This window comes from Lotus japonicus, chromosome 5 (genome assembly GCF_012489685.1).
Source record: "Lotus japonicus ecotype B-129 chromosome 5, LjGifu_v1.2".
NCBI classification, from domain to species: Eukaryota; Viridiplantae; Streptophyta; class Magnoliopsida; order Fabales; family Fabaceae; genus Lotus; species Lotus japonicus.
In genome coordinates this window covers 51201591-51222754 of record NC_080045.1, presented here as the reverse complement: position 1 = coordinate 51222754, position 21164 = coordinate 51201591, and the positions used below count along the sequence as shown (strand labels likewise).

At 42.4% G+C, this 21164-nt stretch overlaps 2 protein-coding genes across 2 annotated transcripts; both read right to left on the bottom strand.

Annotated features, from left to right (window-relative positions):
* Positions 1 to 788: 788 nt before the first annotated feature.
* On the bottom strand, positions 789 to 6700 carry LOC130719739 (uncharacterized). The gene is made up of 2 exons (XM_057570347.1): positions 6190 to 6700; positions 789 to 814 (listed from the first exon to the last, which is right to left on the bottom strand). The coding sequence occupies exons 1-2, from the start codon at positions 6698 to 6700 to the stop codon at positions 789 to 791; spliced, it is 537 nt and encodes a 178-aa protein (XP_057426330.1).
* Positions 6701 to 11635: 4935 nt separating this feature from the next.
* On the bottom strand, positions 11636 to 20480 carry LOC130719737 (uncharacterized). The gene is made up of 2 exons (XM_057570346.1): positions 20463 to 20480; positions 11636 to 12487 (listed from the first exon to the last, which is right to left on the bottom strand). Exons 1-2 carry the CDS (start codon positions 20478 to 20480, stop codon positions 11636 to 11638), a joined length of 870 nt encoding a protein of 289 aa, XP_057426329.1.
* Between the last annotated feature and the right edge of the window lie 684 nt (positions 20481 to 21164).

The following is a 21164-nucleotide window of genomic DNA, read 5'->3' as shown; positions in this document are numbered from 1 at the left end:
CTCAGCTAATTTGCCGTTAGAAACTTAACGTTTTTGTGTTCGACATGGCATTTTTTTTTCTGATGTGGCATTAAGACTAGGAGAGAGAAAGGTTTTGGGGGGGGGGGGGGGGAAATTAAACACGTGATTCTCACGTGAAGGCTATCTGAACCTAAATCAATCTCTATATCCCTAATTAGTAACCCTAGGTCCAAAATTGCACAAAATCTACAGTGCATATCTCAACGACGGCGACAAAACCGAGAGGAAGGAAGGACCACGGTGGTGAGGAGGTGCGATTGTGGTGGTGAGGAGGTGCGATTGTGGTTGTGAGGAGCGAGTGAGGCCGACGGTGGTGTGAAGCTCGAGTGTGGTGACGACCTGCGATTGCGATCACGATTGTGAGCGACAGAGAGCGATAGAGATGGCGATGGATTCGAAGAAGAACACAATTCTTCGCCTCCTCTCAGAACCAGTGGAGGTTGAAGACATGTCGCGAAACCCAGCACTCCCATGGGAAACATCATCTCTGCTTCGTGATTTATGTTATTTTTAAACGTGGGGGATTAAGATTGCACATTTTTGAAACGTGGGGGACCAAAAGTGCTATTAAGCCTTATCAATATCAATCATCAATATCAATATATAATAGAAAATAACAAGGGTTAGAAGAGCAAATTGGTGACGTGTCAACCCCTAATGCATTTTGTTCCACTTGAGACAAAGTTAATTCTCACAGCTCCTTTTCCACGTGTCATTCTATTGGATAGCTTCTCTTATGTTGTGTGTCTTTTATTTTTAATCTTATATCATTTTGCTTCTCTGTTTATGCTACCTAAAACAACATTTATGCAAGTTAACTCCATGAATTATCTACCAAAAACTTGCAAAGTAAAATTGGGTTGATATTTTCTTCTCAAACACTAACTTGTTACGATTTACAAAATTGAGCAGAAAAAGATTACAAGATTGAATTACACACTACACTACAGGTTTCCTCACCAACTCATGAAAACAAAAATTGAACTCCTTCACATTTGTTCTAAGCCAAGTCCATGATATCAGTTTAATAACATCTAAGACAACATTTATATTTATTTCTTCACTCTTCAAAATTAAAGAGTTTATGTGAATCCAATTGCTCCACAGTGATTAACAATAAGAGCGGGTATGAGAGTCTGGTTGAGGCAGCTACGGTGGCTAAACTGAAATTTAGTCATGTTCAACTGCAAAAGGTTGTCATTCAAGCTCTTGACAGAGCATTCCCAAAGCCAATACTTTATGTGGTAAGTTCATTACTGCAGTGATTGTTTTGACCATTATTTCCCTAACTGATGAGGGTGATGAGGAAAGGTATCAAATTATTTTTAGACTTCCTATCTCTTGTTTAGAAGGTTGTTATGTGATTGCAGTGTTTCTTTGCTTTATAGGAAGCTTCCACTTTTCCGTTGTGCTTCATATTCTTGTTTTGATTTTTTCATTAAATTGATGGCTAAGATTGATAAGCTGAAAAGACTAATTGCTGAGGGTGATAAGGAAAGGTATTAAATTATTTTGTAGACTTCTAAATCACGGTTTTGTACAGTTACGGTATTAAAGGTTTTTAATGTGTTCATATTTTCACTTCAGGACTGGACTAATATTTTGCTGAACTAATATTTCAGCTATAAGACCATTTGATGAAGCATGTTTCCATAAACATGAGAGGTATTAATTGTGTAACTAGACGTTGACCCGCGCGTTGCACCTAGGGGTGGAAATAAGTCAAGTCAAGCCAAGCTTTGCATGACCCAAGCCTGGCCTGCGTTGTGTTTTTATGGCCCAAGCCTGGCTTGTGGCATGTCAACAAGCCAAAATTTAAGGCCTGGCTTGGCTTATTATAAAGCATGACTTGGCCTACAAGCCTACTTAAAAACATATTTATCTAAAACGGCAGTGGTCGTGACTCACGGTTGTGGATAACATGCGGACTTTGGGCGCCACAATGGTGGGTGGAGGCTTGTGGCGGACGCCGGCCTGCGTGCTTGCATGTTGTTGCTCTGCCTCCTATGCTTTGCTAAAATTCTGAAAGGCTTCTAATCTAGGTTAGGGACTTAGAGTTTTATGTTTTTTACAAAAGTAGAGTAAACATCAGTTAAAAAAAAACAATATAGTATGTATTATATTATATTTATTTATAATATTAATAAAAATAATAGATAAAATTCATTTTCTACTTCATAATGTAATTGAGAGTTGTTTCATTTTTCATTTCATCTTATGTAAAACATTTGAATTTCATTATAATATTTCATTTTGGTATAACTACGGAATATTCAAATTTTTGACATACATGCTCCTATGATGATAAAAATAACAATTGCATTTTATTTAACCACCAACATATCATGAGTGCACAAAATAAAGATGACAATAATATACAGAATGGCATAAAATAGAGGTACCTCTATTGTTGACTATGCTAAAATATGATCCACCCACAATCACAAACCTATTTTTTTCTCGGCACATAGTAGACAAAGCCATAAAAGAGATGTTAGATAGTCAAAAGTACTTTTAAGATGGGCGTTATAAGAAAAAAAAAATATTCATACCAATTTTTTCACTATTAAGAAAAATTATTTTTTAATTTATAAAATTTTATTTAACCAAAAAAATGTATATTAGTGGACTGGGCGAGCCCCTAGAGGGGCGACGCCCAGGGTTCGGCCCGCCCAAAGGCGAGAGCCTGGCCTCAAGATGGGCCTCAACTTCGGAGGCCCAATTGGCCCAATAGGTAGTACCCAAGTTCTATAAATAGGAGGTGAACATCAATTGTAAGGGACTTTTAGCTCATTTAATAAATAGCATACGAAATTCAACACTCTCTCTCTCATTCTCATTCTCTCTTTAACACATTCTTCCACTCTCTAGGTACTATCCCTATCTTCAATGTTCATTCCCAGAACATTTGGCGCCGTCTGTGGGGACCATAAACTTTCTATTCCCATTCACGTGGACTGATTGTGCAAAGAGGCGACTTCTGGTTACGATTCGGTGATTCTAAAGTTTTTCTTGGTTTGATTCTGCGATCGGTGCTTGTTTTACGATCGAGTTTGTGTCATTCCTGGTTTAGATGGAGACTCAACGCAGGAAGCAACATCATTCGCCGGTGCGACGGCGAACCTCGCTGCCTCGGCGGCCTCAGCGAGTTGTTTTAGATTCTCCGATGCGAACAGCGGGAGTACAGGCTACGCGTACTTCTTTGCCGCCTTCTCCTCCTCCATCACCACCACCGACCGGTTTGAATTAGTGGACACTCAGTGGACTCTCTTTGTAGATGGATCCACCAATAGCAGTGGCAGTGGCGCGGGAGTAACGTTGGAAGGACCAGGAGATCTAGTATTGGAGCAGTCGCTGAAATTCGAGTTCAAGGCAACAAACAACCAGGCAGAATATGAAGCTCTCATCGCCGGATTGAAGTTGGCGCGTGAAGTAAAGATCGGAAGGTTGTTGATAAGAACGGACTCGCAGTTGGTAGAGAATCAAGTGAAGGGAACTTTCCAGGTCAAGGATCCTAATCTGATCAAATACCTTGAGCGAGTGCGATATTTGATGACACTTTTTCAAGAAGTTGTGGTAGAGTATGTTCCTCGGGCAGAACACCAGCGGGCGGACGCGTTGGCCAAATTGGCGAGCACACGGAAGCCCGACAAGAACAAAAGTGTGATTCAGGAAACGCTAGCGTGCCCCAGCATTGAAGGCGAGCTCATGGCATGTGTGAACAGAGGGGCGACGTGGATGGGACCCATATTATCTATCTTGGCGGGGGACCCGGCGGAAGTGGAGCAATGCACGAAGGAGCAACGGCGAGAGGCGAGCCACTATACTCTCATTGACGGACACTTGTATCGCCGTGGTTTTTCGACGCCATTGTTAAAATGCGTACCGCCAGAGAAATATGAGGCGATAATGTCTGAGGTGCATGAAGGAGTATGTGCAAGCCACAACAGGGGGAGGTCTTTGGCCTGCAAGGTGTTAAGGGCGGGCTTCTACTGGCCCACCCTCAGGAAGGATTGTATGGACTTTGTGAAGCGGTGTAAGAAATGTCAAGTGTTTGCGGATTTGTCCAAGGCACCGCCAAAAGAGCTGGTAACGATGAGCGCCCCATGGCCTTTCGCCATGTGAGGTGTGGACTTAGTAGGACCTTTTCCGACCTCCAGGTCGCAAATGAAGTTTATATTAGTAGCGGTGGACTACTTCACTAAATGGATTGAAGCTGAGCCCCTGGCCAAAATAACCTCTGCAAAAATAGCCAATTTTTACTAGAAGCGTATTGTTTGCAGGTTCGGGATCCCAAGGGCGATCGTATCCGACAACGGGACCCAGTTTTCAAGCAACCAAACAAGGGAATTTTGCGAGGAAATGGACATACAGATGAGGTTCGCCTCTGTGGAGCATCCGCAAACGAACGGACAAGTAGAATATGCAAACAGGGTAATTCTGCGTGGATTAAGGCGAAGGCTTGAGGAAGCTAAGGGAGCCTGGCTGGATGAACTCCCAGTGGTACTATGGTCGTACAACACCACTGCTAGAACCCTGAAGGTGGCGGCGATTCCACAAAGGGCCTTTGACGCCTGGGAATCTCCCCCCGGAAAGTCTGATGTGATCGCCGGTCCCGTAAACGACGTGCTGGGTAAGTCTCGCCAGAATACGACGAGCACCATAAACTAGGCAAAAGACTTGGGACCCCCAAATGGCCATTGGGACCCAAGCATTGTAAGCCCCGAGCGGGCAAAGCCCCGGGCGAAGCCCTCAAGAATGGAGGCCGTTTATTCCTTTGTGGAAAACGTCTAAAGTCTTGGCGGTGAAATACCAAGCAACAAGTCCTAGTTAAAATTAATGCACGAAGTCGTTAGGCGTAATTCAATCACATGACGCGTGAAAAAATAGCGCAAGATATAAGGTCGGCGAATGAATAAGGTGGAAGGCGAGTGCTTGGTCACTCAGGATGTTGAGTATTTTATTACTCCGGCGTGTTGGGGCGTTAAACTACGAAATTCGTTCTTAAATTTTTTAAACAATAAGAATGCGGCGACCAAAAAATGTACGGCGAAAGCAATCCAACAAAATTTACAAAGTATTCAAAGGTGATATAAAAACTATGGCGAAAGGTTGCTTATATATAGGAATGACGGAAAAGTGCATTACAGAGGGCGGTAAAAGCTAAGTAAAATTAAAATTACACTATTCATTATTCCTTTCTTCTTCTCCTGTTTCTTCTTCTTCTTCTTCAGTTGTCGTCCAGAGGTGTTGGTCAATCAGGGGGGGGATCATCAGGACCAACCAGTCCTTCAGCGGTGATCTCTTTCATTACTCCCATAGCGCTAAAATCAAGGTTCGAGAACAAATGTTGGGCCTGGTCTTTGGCGAGTTAGAAGCCGCGCTCGCGATTGTCATAGGCAATGTCAGCAGCTTGTTCCCTCGCCTCAGCGGCTTTGGCTTTCTCCATCGCCAGCTCGTCCTCTAGCCCTTTGATCTTCGCAAGATGGGAAGTAATCTCGGCATCTTTAGTGGCGAGGGCTTCCCCATGAGCTTCGTTCACCTTCTTGATCTCTTCGGACGTGGCTCGCACCACCGCCTCCACGTCAGACTTCGCCGAAGCCAAGGACTCAGCGGACTTTTTCTCTTGCTCCGCCAGCGCCTTTTTCACTGACTCCAGCTCAGCGCGCAATGCTTCGAGATCTGATTCCTTAGCAACCAGCGCCTCGTCCCTGGCGATCAAGTCCTTCTCAGCTTGGTCTTTTTCCTTTTTACAAGCTTGGAGACTTGCATCGAGATCATCTGCTTCTTCCTTCATCAGCGCCAGTTGATCCTCTAGTTCGCCGATTTTAATTCCCGCCGTGCCAATCAACTTGTCGGCCTGGACTTTTTCTTTGCCAGCTTGATCTAGCAGTTTGTCGAAGCGTTTCTTCCGAGCGGCGGCGTCCTCCTGGTGCTTGGTGTTCTCAGTCCTCAACCGTTCAGTTTCAGCAGCGGCGGCGTTGAAATTGTCAAACGCATGGGCAAAAATACACCCAGCGCGTAGAAGGCAAGCAAGGGTTTCCTCCTTGGTTTCATTAATACCCCGGCTCAAAACTTCTTTCTCTATGACGTCACGGTTGAGGCCGGTAAGCAAGAACTCTGAAGGTTCAATGGCGTTGGGAAGCATGTTGTAGTAGCTGGAGGAACCACCCTCCTTGCCGGGAGCTTGTTCGATCTGGGTGGCTTCAAGGGTAGCGGCGGCATCAGGAGGTCTCTCTTCGGGGCGAGGCGGGGAAGACGCGGAGCGCCCATCATCTGTCGGGGGCGGGCTAGGAGGTGCGTCTTGGCTTGTCGTGACACCGGCGGAGGCGGCTGTGGCGCCTACAGTAGTGGACTTGGCGGCGGCTGCGGTGGCCGCGCCCGCGGTAGCGGAATTGGGAGCTGGAATGGTGGTGGACTCGGTGGCCGTGGCGGTGGAGGCTTTAGCAACTTTTTTGCCTTTAGACGCAGCGGCAGTAGTGGGCTGAGCGCCGGGGTTGGAGGAGCCGGCGGCAGAGGAGACTTTGACCAATTTCCTCCTTTTGAGGGCTTGGGCGCCCTCGGCTTGGTTCTCAGCGCCGCCCCGTTTCTTCCCATCGCCCTCGTTGTTGAACTTTGGAGAAAAGCGAGCCATTTTCCTCTCACGAGCTTTCAAGAGCTCGGTGTTGGTGAAATTCATATCTTCTGCAACAATAAATAAGGAAAAAGGGGGGTCAGTAGCGACATAAGAGATAGGAAAGAAAATGGAGATGATAAAAGTAAACTATAAGTGACCTAGATATTTGGGTGTCCTTGAGAGGCGAGCACCCTCAAGGACTGTTGAGCAGTCAAGAACAGGAAGTGGGGCGAGGAGATTCAAAAAGGCTTTGTCGTTGGCAGACAAAGATTCTTCCGAAGGATCGGTAATCCCATTAGGCTTCTCCGTCCAGTAAAGGGGAAAAGGGGCAGTCCCGTCCCTAAGGGTGAAGGCCTCTGGATAGGCGGGGTGAACCGCCACGCGGAAGTATCTTCGGGCAAAAGAGGACTTGGCGTTGCTCTTATGAGGATTCAAGCATTTACGGCCAGCCCGGGCCTTTAAAGAAATCCACCCTTTATTTTTGATGGACTTGGGGTCAACATCGTAGAGGTAAAAGAAGCTGGTGGGAGATGGGGCGGTGCCAACAGCGGCGCACAAGATCTCAAAGCACCGGATGAAGGCCCAGGCATTGAGGTGAAGTTGGCAAGGAGCCGCGTTGATATCGCGGAGAACGGTCTGAATGAAGGGCGAAAAAGGAAGTCTGACTCCAAGCTCGCCGAACATATACTCATAGGTAAAAAAGAAATGAGATCCCTTTACATCGCCGTCGGCCCTGTGAAGCCAGGGGCGGTCTTCAGTACTGCAGGGCCAAATCCGGAGTTTGGCGTTTATTTCGTCATCATCAGACAAACCGCCAAGGCTACTCACGAATTCCACGATAGTCTCCCTATCCTGGAAAACGGAAGGTTGGTCAATGGCCTCGTGTAAGGGCGCTATTTGTACTGGAAGGGGCAGGGTTGTGAAAGTTTTTAATCGGTATTGAGGGACCTCCGAGACCTCTGAGCGGAGGCCGCCGGCTGCGGTAGAGTCAGGATCACTCCCAGAAGAAGAGGAGGAGTGATTAGGGGAGTTAGGGTTTGAAGCCATCTTCTATAATCAAATGAGAAAAAGAGGAGTAGAGATATGATGCAGAGATAAGAGAAGGAGGACTCACCGAAGAAAGATGTGAAGAGTGGGTAGCGGAAAGGGTGATAGGCAACGGCGCCGGAGCGGAAGTTGGAAGAAGGAGCTTGGTAGGCAATAAGGGAGGTAAAAAGCGGTCTCGGAAAAGGATGATTGTAGGGAAAAAGGGTTTTTATAGGCAGGGGGAGAAGTTGGAAAGGTGACGCGTGTTGGACACGTGTGGAAGATGGGAAGTCATGATGGTTTTTGGGGAAGTGGAACGCGTGTGATGGGAGTTACTGCGCACGATGGGACAGTTACGAAAAGTGAAGTGACGGTTCCGGAGAAAGAGGAAAACAGATGTAACGGACGCATCACGTGGGGCAGGTAGGGATTTGAAAGGTTTTTAAAATAAGAGGAAGCGCGAAAGGCCTTGCCACCATAGAAACCAAACGCCATCGCTTGACAAGTAATACCAGCATTAAAGTTTGGCCACTCGCCAGGGACATTGCCAGCCAACACTTGGGTGATCAGTACATGATCAATGCCTGCCACCTTTCTCGCCGGCGAACGATCGCTCACCTACTCCAACCGATCGCCAGTACGGAGCGGTCATTCTCGCCGCTTGTGTACTTGTGGACTTGTGGACTTGTGGACTTGCCGGTTTGGGTTGTACGCCAAGATCAAAAATGCTTGTTTCTTTTTGCTTAAGCCATGTTGGCAGCTTAGATCCCAGTGTACTATAGGATACATGTAAAGGCATTTAAAAGACACACTTAGCTCTCATACTTCGAGCTCGGTGTCTTGTGGACTAGTGGACTGGGCGAGCCCCTAGAGGGGCAACGCCCAGTGTGTAGCCCGCCCCGAGGCGAGGGCCTGGCCTTAAGTTGGGCCTCAGCTTCGGAGGCCCAATTGGCCCAATAGGTAGTACCTAAGCTCTATAAATAGGAGGTAGTTACCAATTGTAAGGGACTTTTTGCTCATTTTATAAAATAACACATGAAATTCAGCATTCTCTCTCTCATTCTCATTCTCTCTCTAGCACAATTCTCCATTCTCTAGGTACTATCCCTATCCTCAATGTTCATTCCCAGAACAGGACCCATATTATCTATCTTGGCGGGGGACCCGACGGAAGTGGAGCAATGCACGAAGGAGCAACGGCGAAAGGCGAGCCACTATACTCTCATTGACGGACACTTGTATCGCCGTGGTTTTTCGACGCCATTGTTAAAATGCGTACCGCCAGAGAAATATGAGGCGATAATGTCTGAGGTGCATGAAGGAGTATGTGCAAGCCACATCGGGGGGAGGTCTTTGGCCTGCAAGGTGTTAAGGGCGGGCTTCTACTGGCCCACCCTCAGGAAGGATTGTATGGACTTTGTGAAGCGGTGTAAGAAATGTCAAGTGTTTGCGGATTTGTCCAAGGCACCGCCAAAAGAGCTGGTAACGATGAGCGCCCCATGGCCTTTCGCCATGTGAGGTGTGGACTTAGTAGGACCTTTTCCGACCGCCAGGTCGCAAATGAAGTTTATATTAGTAGCGGTGGACTACTTCACTAAATGGATTGAAGCTGAGCCCCTGGCCAAAATAACCTCTGCAAAAATAGTCAATTTTTACTGGAAGCGTATTGTTTGCAGGTTCGGGATCCCAAGGGTGATCGTATCCGACAACGGGACCCAGTTTTCAAGCAACCAAACAAGGGAATTTTGCGAGGAAATGGGCATACAGATGAGGTTCGCCTCTGTGGAGCATCCGCAAACGAACGGGCAAGTAGAATCTGTAAACAGGGTAATTCTGCGTGGATTAAGGCGACGGCTTGAGGAAGCTAAGGGAGCCTGGCTGGATGAACTCCCAGTGGTACTATGGTCGTACAACACCACTGTGCAATCTACTACAAGAGAAACCCCCTTTAGAATGACCTATGGGGTAGATGCCATGTTGCCGGTGGAGATTGACAATTTCACATGGCGGACTCAGCCGGATTTCGAAGGGGAGAATCAAGCCAATATGGCGATGGAGTTGGATCTTTTTTTCTGAAACGCGTGACGAGGCGCACATTCGAGAAACGGCAATGAAGCAGCGCGTGGCCGCCAAATACAATAGCAGGGTTCGCGTCCGAGATATGCAAGTTGGCGATCTGGTCCTCAAGTGGCGATCAGGAGCCCCGGGAAACAAGCTGACTCCGAACTGGGAAGGTCCCTACCGCATTGTCAAAGTTTTGGGTACAGGGGCCTATCACTTGGAAGAGCTTGATGGGAGGCGACTACCCAGGTCATTCAATGGTTTGAGCCTACGCTATTATTACAGTTGATCGTGGACGAGAAAGCTGGAAAGGTGGAAAGCTCCAAGGAAGAACTTCTGATGACCAAGATGAATTCTCCAAAGTTAGATGTCTTTAATTTCTCTAAAAAATATCTCCAAACTCTCCAATGTATCGCCATGATAAAAGCGTGCTCTTTTTCTCCGAAAGGAGTTTTTTAACGAGGCGCTCCATCAATAAAACGAAAATTCATGAAATTCATGACCAAAGATTCCAGGGATTTCCTGACGATCGGAATTGCCGATCGATGTAAAGAATTACGACGATCACTAGGTGGGACAGGCTTGATCCCCAAAGGGGCTTGCTGGAACCCTGAAGGTGGCGGCGATTCCACAAATGGCCTTGGACGCCTGGGAATCTCCCCCCGGAAAATCTGATGTGATCGCCGGTCCCGTAAACGATGTGCTGGGTAAGTCTCGCCAGAATACGACGAGCGCCGTTAACTAGGAAAAAGTCTTGGGACCCCCAAATGGCCATTGGGACCCAAGCATTGTAAGCCCCGAGCGGGCAAAGCCCCGGGCGAAGCCCTCAAGAATGGAGGCCATTTATCCCTTTGTGGAAAATGTTTAAAGTCTTGACGGAGAAATTTCAAGCAACAAGCCCTAGTTAAAATTAATGCACGAAATCGTTAGGCGTAATTCAATCACATGACGCGTGAAAAGTAGCGCAAGATATAAGGTCGGCGAATGAATAAGGTGGAAAACGAGTGCTTAGCCACTCAGGATGTTGAGTATTTTATTACTCCGGTGCGTCGGGGCGTTTAACTATGAAATTCATTCTTAAATTTTTTAACAATAAGAATGCGGCGATTCGCGAAGTGACGAACAAAAGGGTTTACGGCGAGAACAATCATTCAACAATCGCCTAAACCTAACAATCATTCAATTAGATTTACAAAGTATATAAAGGCGATGTGAAAGCAATGGCGGTAAAGGTTAGGTAAAAATTAAAATTACACTATTCATCATTTCTTTCTCCTATTTCTTCTTCTTCTTCCTCTTCAGTTGCGGTCCAGAGGTGTTGGTCAATCAAAGGAGGATCATCAGGACCAACCAATCCTTCAGCAGTGATTTCTTTCATTATTCACATGGCGCTAAAATGAAGATTCGGGAACAAGTGTTGAGCCTGGTCCTTGGCGAGGTAGAAGCCCCGTTCGCGATAGTCATAGGCAATGTCGGCGGCTTGTTCCCTCGCCTCAGTGGCTTTGGCTTTCTCCACTGATAGCTCGCCCTCTAGCTCTTTGATCCTCGCAAGATGGGAAGTAATCTCAGCATCTTTCGCGACGAGGGTAGCTCCATGAGCCTCGTTCGCCTTCTTGATCTCTTCAGAGGTAGCCCGCATCGCCTCCAGATCTGCCTTCACCAAAGCCAAAGACTCAGCCGACTTTTTCTCCTGCTCCGCCAGCGCCTTCTTTGCTAGCTCCAGTTCAGCGCCCAATGTTTCAAGCTCTAACTCCTTGGCGGCCAGCGCCTCGCCTTTGGCGGCCAAGTCTTTCTCTACTTGATCTTTTTCTTTTTTACAAGCTTGTAGGCTTGCATCAAAGCCGTCCGCCTCTTCCTTCATCAGCTTCAGATGGTCTTCCAGCTCGCCGATCCTGTTTCCCGCCGTGCCAATCAACTTGTCGGCGTGAACTTTTTCCTTTCCCGCCTGCGCCACCAGTTTGTCGAAGCGGCAGCGGCTTCTTGGTGCTGAGCGCTCTCAGCCTTCAACCGTTCAGCTTCAGCAGCTGCGGAGTTGAAGTTGTCAAACGCGTGGGCGAAGATGCACCCAGCGCGTAGAAGACGGGCAAGGGTCTCCTCCTTGGTCTCGTTAATGCCTCGGCTCAACACTTCTTTTTCTATGGCGTCGCGGTTGAGGCCAATGAGCAAGAACTCTGAGGGCTCAATAGCATTGGGTAGCATGTTGAAGTGGCTAGAAGAACCACCTCTGTTACCAGGGGCTTGCTCAATCTGGGCTGCCTCGAAAGTAGTGGCGGCGTCGGGAGAGGGTCTTTCTTCTTGGCGAGGCGGGGGAGACAAGGAACGTTCATCGTTCGTGGGAGGCGGGCTAGGAGGTGTGACTTGGCGCGGGGGAGACTTTGGGTTTTCTTTTTCTGTTTCTCTCTCTTTCTCCCCGGCGGCAGCATTGGAGCATGTGGCGGTGGCTGTGGCGCTTATGCCAGCAGTTGATGACTGGTCAGCGGTTGTTGTTGTGGCGCCTATAGTGGCAGACTTGGAGGCGGCACCGGTGGTTGTACCAGCGGCAGCAGAATCGAGGGCTGTGACAGTGACAGGCTCAGTGGCCGCGGCGGCGGAAGCTTCGGCGGCAGGGAGTTGGCTCGTCCCGTCAGTTGGAGACTTGGAGCTTGCAATGGCAGCGGTGGTGGCAGCTTTCTTGCCTTTGGCCACAGCGGCGGCGGTGGGTTGAGCGCTGGGGTTGGAGGAGCTGGCGGAGGAGCCTTTGACTAATCTCCTCCTCTTGGGGGCCTGAGCGCCCTCGGCTTGGTTCTCAGCACCGCCCCGTTTTTTCCCGTCGCCCTCAGTGTTGAACTTCGGGGAAAAGCGGGCCATTTTCCTCTCACGGGCTTTCAAGAGCTCGGCGTTGGTGAAGTTCATATCTTCTGCAACAATAAACAAAAGAAAAAAGAGGGTCAGTAGCGACATAAGGGGTGAGAAGAGAAATGGCGATGGTAAAAATAAATTATGTGACCTAAGTATTTGGGTGTCCTTGAGAGGCGAGCGCCCTCAAGGACTGTTGAGCAGTCAAGGACAGGAAGCGGGGCGAGGAGGTTCAAAAAGGTTTTGTCATTGAGAGACAAAGATTCTTCCGAAGGGTCGGTAATCCCATTGGGCTTCTCCGTCCAGTAAAGGGGAAAAAGGGCAGTCTCGTCCCTAAGGGTGAAAGCCTCAGGATAGGCGGGGTGAACCGCCACGCGAAAATATCGCCGGGCGAAGGAGGACTTCGCGTTACTCTTATGAGGGCTCAGGCACTTACGGCCGGCTCGGGCCTTTAGGGAGATCCATCCTTTATTTTTGATAGACTTGGGGTCAACATCGTAGAGGTAGAAGAAGCTGGTGGGAGATGGGGCGGTGCCAACAGCGGCGCACAAGATCTCAAAGCACCGGATGAAGGCCCAGGCGTTGGGATGGAGTTGACAAGGAGCCGCATTGATATCGCGGAGGACGGTTTGAACGAAGGGCGAGAAAGGAAGCCTGACTCCAAGCTCGCCAAACATATACTCATAAACAAAGAAAAAATGGGATCTTTTCACATCGCCGTTGGCCCTATGAAGCCAGGGGCGGTCCTCAGCACTGCAGGGCCAAATCCTGAGTTTGTCGTTTATTTCATCATCGTCAGATAAACCACCAAGGCTGCTCACGAATTCCACGATAGGCTCCCTATCCTGGAAAACGGAGGGTTGGTCTATCGCTTCGTGGGAGGGTGCTATCTGGACTGGAAGGGGCAGGGTTGCAAAGGTTTTCGTTCGGTACTGGGGAATCTCCGGGACCTCTAGACGGAGGCCGCCGGCTGCGGTAGAGTCGGGGTCATTCTCAGAAGAAGAAGAGATGTGATTAGGGGAGTTAGGGTTTGAAGCCATTTTTGACAACTAAGTGAGGGAAAAGGAAAGATAAGTAGAGATAAGATGCAGAGATAAGGGAACAAGGACTCACCGGGTAAGGGCGTGAAGAGTGGGTAGCGGAAAGGGTGAAAGGCGACGGCACCAGAGCGGAAGTTGGAAGAGGGATCTTGGTAAGCGATAAGAGAAGTAAAGAGAGGTTTCGGAAAGGGATGATTGTAGGGGAAAAGGGTTTTTATAGGCAAGGGGGGAAGTTGGAAAGGTGACGCGTGGTGGACGCGTGTGGAAGGCTGGAGGTCATGATGGTTTTTGGGAAGTGGGTCGCGTGTGATGGGGAGTTACTGCGCATGATTGGACAGTTATGAGGAGTGAGGTGACGGTTGCGGAGAAAGGGGAAAACTGACGTAACTGACGTATCACATGGAGCAGTTAGAGATTTGAAAGGTTTTTGAAACAAGGGAAAGCGCGAAAGGCCTCGCCGCCATGAAGACTAAATGCCATCGCCTAACAAATGGTGTCGCCAGTAAAGTTTAGCCGCCCGCCAAGGGCATCTCCAGCCAACACTTGGATGATCAGTACATGACTAACACCTGTCACTTGGCTCGCCGAACGAAAGACGCTCGCCTACTCCAACTCATCGTCAGTACAAAGCAATCGTTCCCGCCGCCAGTGGACTTGTGGACTTGCCGGTTTGGGTTGCTCGCCAAGACCAGTGGACTGGGCGATTAAAGATGCTTGTTTCCTTTCGCTTACGCCATGTCGGCGGTGTAGTTTTCTTCTTTTGTCCTTAAGCCATGTTGGCAGCTTAGATTCCAGCACACCACAGGATGCGTGTAAAAGCATTTAAAAGACACACTTAGCTCTCATACTTCGAGCTCGGTGTCTTGTGGACTAGTGGACTGGGCGAGCCCCTAGAGGGGCGACGCCCAGGGTTCGGCCCGCCCAAAGGCGAGAGCCTGGCCTCAAGATGGGCCTCAACTTCGGAGGCCCAATTGGCCCAATAGGTAGTACCCAAGTTCTATAAATAGGAGGTGAACATCAATTGTAAGGGACTTTTAGCTCATTTAATAAATAGCATACGAAATTCAGCACTCTCTCTCTCATTCTCATTCTCTCTCTAACACATTCTTCCACTCTCTAGGTACTATCCTTATCTTCAATGCTCATTCCCAGAACAATTAGTATCTGTTCGTGCAACTAGGGGTGGAAATAAGTCAGGCGGCCGAACAGGGACTTGTGACTTGGCTCGTGAGAGTCATATTATTTTCATTTTCTCTCATATTCTGTATAGTGTTATATAATTATGAAAATGATTTTTAATCATAGATTCTTATTTTATTGATTATTTTACATAAAACATTAACTAAATTTAAAATATATTGTATGATCATAACGATTCAATGATTTAACTATATCAGTGTATTGTAAACATCTATTATAACATTACATTTTTTATTATTATTTTAGTTCTTCTCAATATAATATTACATTGCTTTCGTAACAATTATCGTTACACATTAAATTTAATCTAAAAGTATTTTATATTTATATTATATTTATTTATTTCATTTTAAACCAATCATATAAATTATATTTAAAATAAATTATTACAAAATTATATTTTAGTTGTTTTAAAAAATATTTCCCATGAATTACACAAGCCAATATAACAAGAGTGAATATCAAAGGTATTTAAAAGGTTGGGATACTGTTCAAATTGACACATTACCAAAAAAGTTGTTGTGAAAATAGTATTTGGAGTCAAATTGTTGATGTGTTAGCATAATATCTTGCGCTTAAGAAATTATATATTATAATAGATTGGTTTTATCTTTTTCCTTTGGTTTTATATCACGTAACATTCAACTCATATTAAGTCCAAATTCTAACATCTTGCACTCAAACAGCTTGAAATCACTAAAAAGAAACTTAGAGCATTGAGATCAAAGCTCAGAAGCTTTAGAGAAGGAAAAGGAAAGCGGAAGATGATTTCAAAAGAAGAGTTGAGCTCAGTGAGTAGTAGTGATGATGAGAAGTTCAAGACCAGATTGTGCTGACACATGGTCCCTAAGGGAATAGGAAATATATTTTGACTAAATATTTGAAAGGCTATTCGATTTTTCAAATCCATCTATCTATTTATCTATCTATCTATCTATCTATCTATCTATCTATCTATCTATCTATCTATCTATCTATACTATATATAAAGGGAAAGTCTTGGCAACTTGGAGGGTAAAACAGGAATTCAATAAATCATTGTACATAAACTAGAGTTTACTCATGGATATTTCAGTAAATCTCAGTATAATAATCAAAGATGAAATCTTGGCCATCTATTACTTTCAATCTTGATCGTTTAATTCCTCTTCCTAGCCTCTTCCTCTTCCACATTCAACCGTTACACATTCTCATGAACCTTTTGGGCTTCAACAATCTTTCCACCATCCAACAAATTTACTTTGTTTTTAATGGGCATTCCTAAGATCAAATAGGTTGACATTGTTTCTTCATTTTCTACCTTCTCAAGTTCCACCTGATCATTTATCACCTACCTCTTCAACTTCAACTATCACCCTATAAAATCTCTTCAACAAGCTTTCCTCACATCAAAGCACACACACAATAGAGAAACACAATTCTACCCGCCCTCCGCAAATCTGAGTCGATTTCAACATGAAGGTATGACTCAGTCACTTTGCTTTAGTCATTTGATTATTTTCAATTTCCTAACTCAATAATATGTTTTCCCTCAAGGTCTTCTTCTCTTGGGAGGCTGTGATAATGTCAATGTTATTTCTTTGGTTTCATTTTTGTTTTATTCATATTTTTAAGTGATTATGATTTTCTTTCATTTTTGTTTTATTCAGATTGGTTTAATTAATTATGAGTTATTTCTTAAATTGGATGTCAGATTATGATATTGTAGGTGAAAGAAGTATTTTTCAAAGAAGGATCCATGTAATTCCAGGTGGGAGAAAAAAGCTCAAATTCACAATTGTGTTTTAAGAAAAAAATCGCTTGAGGATAGTTACGGCCGTTTTTGTGCAACAATTTTATGGGATATCTGTTGAGTCATTTACTTTTAGTTGGTGAGTTCATCAAATAATATTTGAACCCATAGCTGGATACTATGTTTAAATTTTGAATTTTTTAAAAATTAAATTGCTTATGAATGGGTTGTTCTTCATGATTTTTTTTTTTGCTTATAAAAGATACAAAGGCAATTTGAAGCGAGTGGGAAAAGTTAGAAAAGTTTCATTTGTATCTATTTATTAATTCTTTCGAAAGATGGGTAATCTCCGGAATAGCTATTTATGATATTATGCAATTTGTACAGTCGGATGTACATACAGTATGCATGAGATTAACCGCTTCAATGGGATCTTTTATTTTGGCATGCGGAAAGATTACCAAACGCCTCGCATTCACTCACTCTTGGTGCCAATGATTCTTTTTTTTTTCCGAGAAAAAATGAAAGACCATGCATGCGCCGTATGAATATTAAGTAGTAATAGCATGACACTTCGAGTTCAATATGCAAAAAAATGTTTTTTTTTTCAAAATAATTCAACTATGTATCGGAAGGGTAGTATGAACAAGGGGGTATTTACAATTTTATACATATTATTTCATATGTGAGTTTTCAGAACCGTTGGATATTCAGCAGACTTTTAATCTTAGTCGTTCAATATTCCCCTTGAACTTCCTTCATCAATGTTAGTATATAACTTTATACTATTAAGCTAAAAATTATTTTAAATAAATTTATTATTATTTAATTTATATGAGTTATGGAATGTCATAGGTCAAAATTAATATTAAATATGATATTAGTTGTGAATTCCATAAGACACAAATTATTGGTTTAGAATTGTTGAAATATTAATCAGCCAATAATTAATATTAATAATAAACTTAAAAAAAACTCATATCCCTTCATTGTGAACTTCCTTCTTCAATGTCATTCTATAGACTTCTACTATTAATTCAAAATTATTATAAATAAATTTATTATTATTTATTTTATATAAGTTATGAAATTTAAAAATGTATCTGAATACTAAATAAGATCTTACCAAAAGAAAAAACAAATATCACTAACCTTTTTACCTACAATTATATAAATAAGTGTCAATACTCATTCAACATGTGTCACATATGCTTTGCTGAGGTATTTGTTTTTATTTTCTAAAAGGCTCAAGATTCAAGACATTTTACGAAGAACATATATCCAACGACTAACTATTGATGTACTATCCTAAAATGTTTACATGTGTTATAACATGCTTTTTTATTTCATGATGATCTTCAACTTGATTCCATCATGTAAAATTGAAACACCTAAAAAATTATGTTCTCTTTGATTTGCTCAACTTTTTGTTATGTAGGATGACTCAAACTTCGCACAAGGTACCAAATATTTTCGCAGGAAAGATCGAATGGAAGATTAAAGTTCGTGTGCTCCATGTGGGGGAAACAAGAGATTTAAAAAAACCTCAAATTGTTAATAGTATTGAACTGCTCTTAATCATTGAATAGGTATTTTGATTTCTTTGTTTTCCCCACTTTCATGGTACCTAATTCAAACTTTTTATTGTTACCATAACAAACGTGAATTTTTAAAATTGTAGTTTTTCATTTTGAAAAACCAGAGTGCAAATGCCACAGTTTAGTGACATACTATTTGTAGGACAAGTTTATGCGATTCAAAATTTTATGGTTCAAGCATCTGCTAGGAAATTTAGAGTCACAAAGCACAAATACAAGATTACTTAAATAGGCATCTCAAAAACTGAAGATGCTACAAGTGACACTAATCCTACTACAAAATATGATTTTGTACTATTTAATATAGTTGACATCATTTTCATGTAGTCGATCATCTCTGAAGAAATCAATGTTTATAGTGCTAATTTATTTATTAAAAGAAAGGACATATAATACCACAAGACAACTAATTGCATCTTCTAAACAACAATAATCCATATGACTTAACCTCTAACATTGCATCCTTAAATGAATTGCCCTAATACTATTTTGATTTTTACTATTTTTTTCTATTCGTCATTATTTTACTCTTGCATCGTTCTCCTCAATAGTCACAGATACTCACAATCTCCAAAATTCATATTGCATATATGCAAGCTTTCTTATGACCTAACTTTTAGATGTCGATTTCCATAAATAAGTATTTATAGCTTACTACTTCTCTGATTTTTTTCTAAAAAAAATGGGAAGGTCCAAATTTACTTAGATTGTGGAAATTTTATTTAGACGAGTTTAACTTGATTTCATCCTATTTTATATTAGGTTTAATATTAACAAATTATGAATTATTTGTAACCAAATAAAAAACTATGAATTATTTATTTTTTACAAATACTTAATTTCTTGATAAGAATAGTAAAATCTAATACTAACAAAGTACAAAATTTGTATTTAAGCACATAGATTATTGACTTTATGTGAGTTATGAAATTTCATAGGAAAAAATTAACATTAAAACTTAGGGAATTCCATAAGACACACTTTATTAGTTTAAATTTGTTAAATTAATCAAGTAATAATTAATACTAACAATTAACTTTTTTTTCGAAAGCAATAACTATATTATGAGGAAATTGACATGATATACACCCTCCTCCAAATGGAGCAAAAGTCAGCAAATACAAAAAGAACCCCAAAAAATATAACAACCAACCCAAGATACCCAAAGTCTATACAAACCTATCTAAATGTCCTCAGAAATCCTCAAAAGACTCCCTAAAGACCCAATTACCAAAACCCATGAAACATCCTCCGCTAAACTAAGGCTAATTGCGCACCATGATTTGAGCTGCAATAAACTTCCTCCATTCAATAAAAAAAAACTCCCCTATATATTTCTCTTTGAACTTCGTCCATTAATATTAATTAGTCTATAGTTTTCTACTATTAACTTCAAAAAATTATTTTAAATAAGTATATTATTATTTATTTCATATGAGTTATGAAACTAAAAAAGACAAACATAATATTAAATAAGATCTTACAAATAAAAAAGACTTCTTCTATCTGTAAAGTAAAATAAAATTGCTATATTAAAAGAATAAATCAGAAGCATCAATTAGATAAAAAAGAACAAACAACACAAATAAAAAAATCAAATACACTCATAAAAAAACCTACGACAAAAAAAAACACAATCAAAAAGATAAATTAATAATTCGACAAAAAATCTAATTATCACAAAAAAAAAATTCTCCTTTACTTACGAATAAATAATTTTAAAAAAATCATTAAAAAATACAGTATAAAATAAAAAATAATGCCCCGTGCAACGCACGGGTAAAAGATACTAGTATATATATATATATATATATATATATATATAAAATTTTGGATAAGCAATGTCGAACCCATATATATGAATCAAACTTAAATTACACCTCTGTTTATTAGTCAAGAACGGAACTCACAACTATCAAACTTAAATTACACCTCTGTTTATTAGTCAAGAACGGAACTCACAACTTTCAAGTATGGATTGAATGAGGATGTGATGTTGGTTACTTATATATTGATATGTGTATTATTTAGTAACAAATTATTCTGTTCCAATTAGGAGTATCTTAAAATTTTAAATTCAAATTGAGATAATTATGTTAATTCATCCAGAAAAAAAAAGGTTGTTATCTTATCTCGTTAATATATATATATATATATAGAGGAGGACTCCGTTTACACCCTTTAAATTTTACACTCTTACACTCAATCTAAACCATTCATTTTATTTAAATCGGATGGACCTAGCTTATTTTAATTGAGTAAACACGTGACCATCAATTTCCCCTGAATCGCTACCAATCTTTCTTTGTTGTGTACCAGAGAATCATGCTCACCGGCTTGCCAATTGCCATCACCGCATCCACGGGCTTCAAATTGATAAATTGAATCTTGATCTTTTATTCAACAATTGAAACCTTGTTGATTGAAATTAACAAAATGGAAAATGGAAAGTAAGAACAGCGCAATTAGAAAGGGAAAAGGGTCCATTAGATCTAGGAGTGTAAAAACAAGTGGAGCACGGGAAAGACGGTGATATTCTCCATCTCAACTCCCAAGTCCCCAACCATGGAAGCGGGAGAACACCTGTGTCTGCCAAACTCTTCTTGCGAGCGAGTCATGGTCAAAATGTCACGTGACTCATTAAATCGTTTATACGGGAAGCGTTAGATTTAATTAAGATGAATGGTTTAGATTGAGTGTAAGTGTGTAAGATTTAAAGGGGTGTAAACTGAGTCCTACTCATATATATATATATATATATATATATATATATATATATATATATATATATATATATATATATAGAGCATATCAGGTGAGAGGAGTTGTTTATTGTGAGAGATGAGATTATTTAATAATAGCCCTTTGATCAATGTCAACGGTTAAAATTTAATTTGAGTTCAAACACTTATATGTTCCTCTTCTGTATGCTAATTTTTCAACCCACTGAGTTAACTTATCCCCTCATCCCAATTCCTCAGATCTGCTTACATGTCACCCCAAAAGCTTCTCCACTGTGTGCGCCGCCGATGGCG

Excerpts from the sequence above, each read along its gene's own strand:
- LOC130719739 (XM_057570347.1), bottom strand. The coding sequence starts at position 6,700 with ATGAATTTCACCAACACCGAGCTCTTGAAAGCTCGTGAGAGGAAAATG. Across the intron at positions 815-6,189 it reads AGCTCCCGGCAAGGAGGGTG|GTAGCATAAACAGAGAAGCA; the intron begins GTTCCTCCAGCT and ends ATGTTGTTTTAG.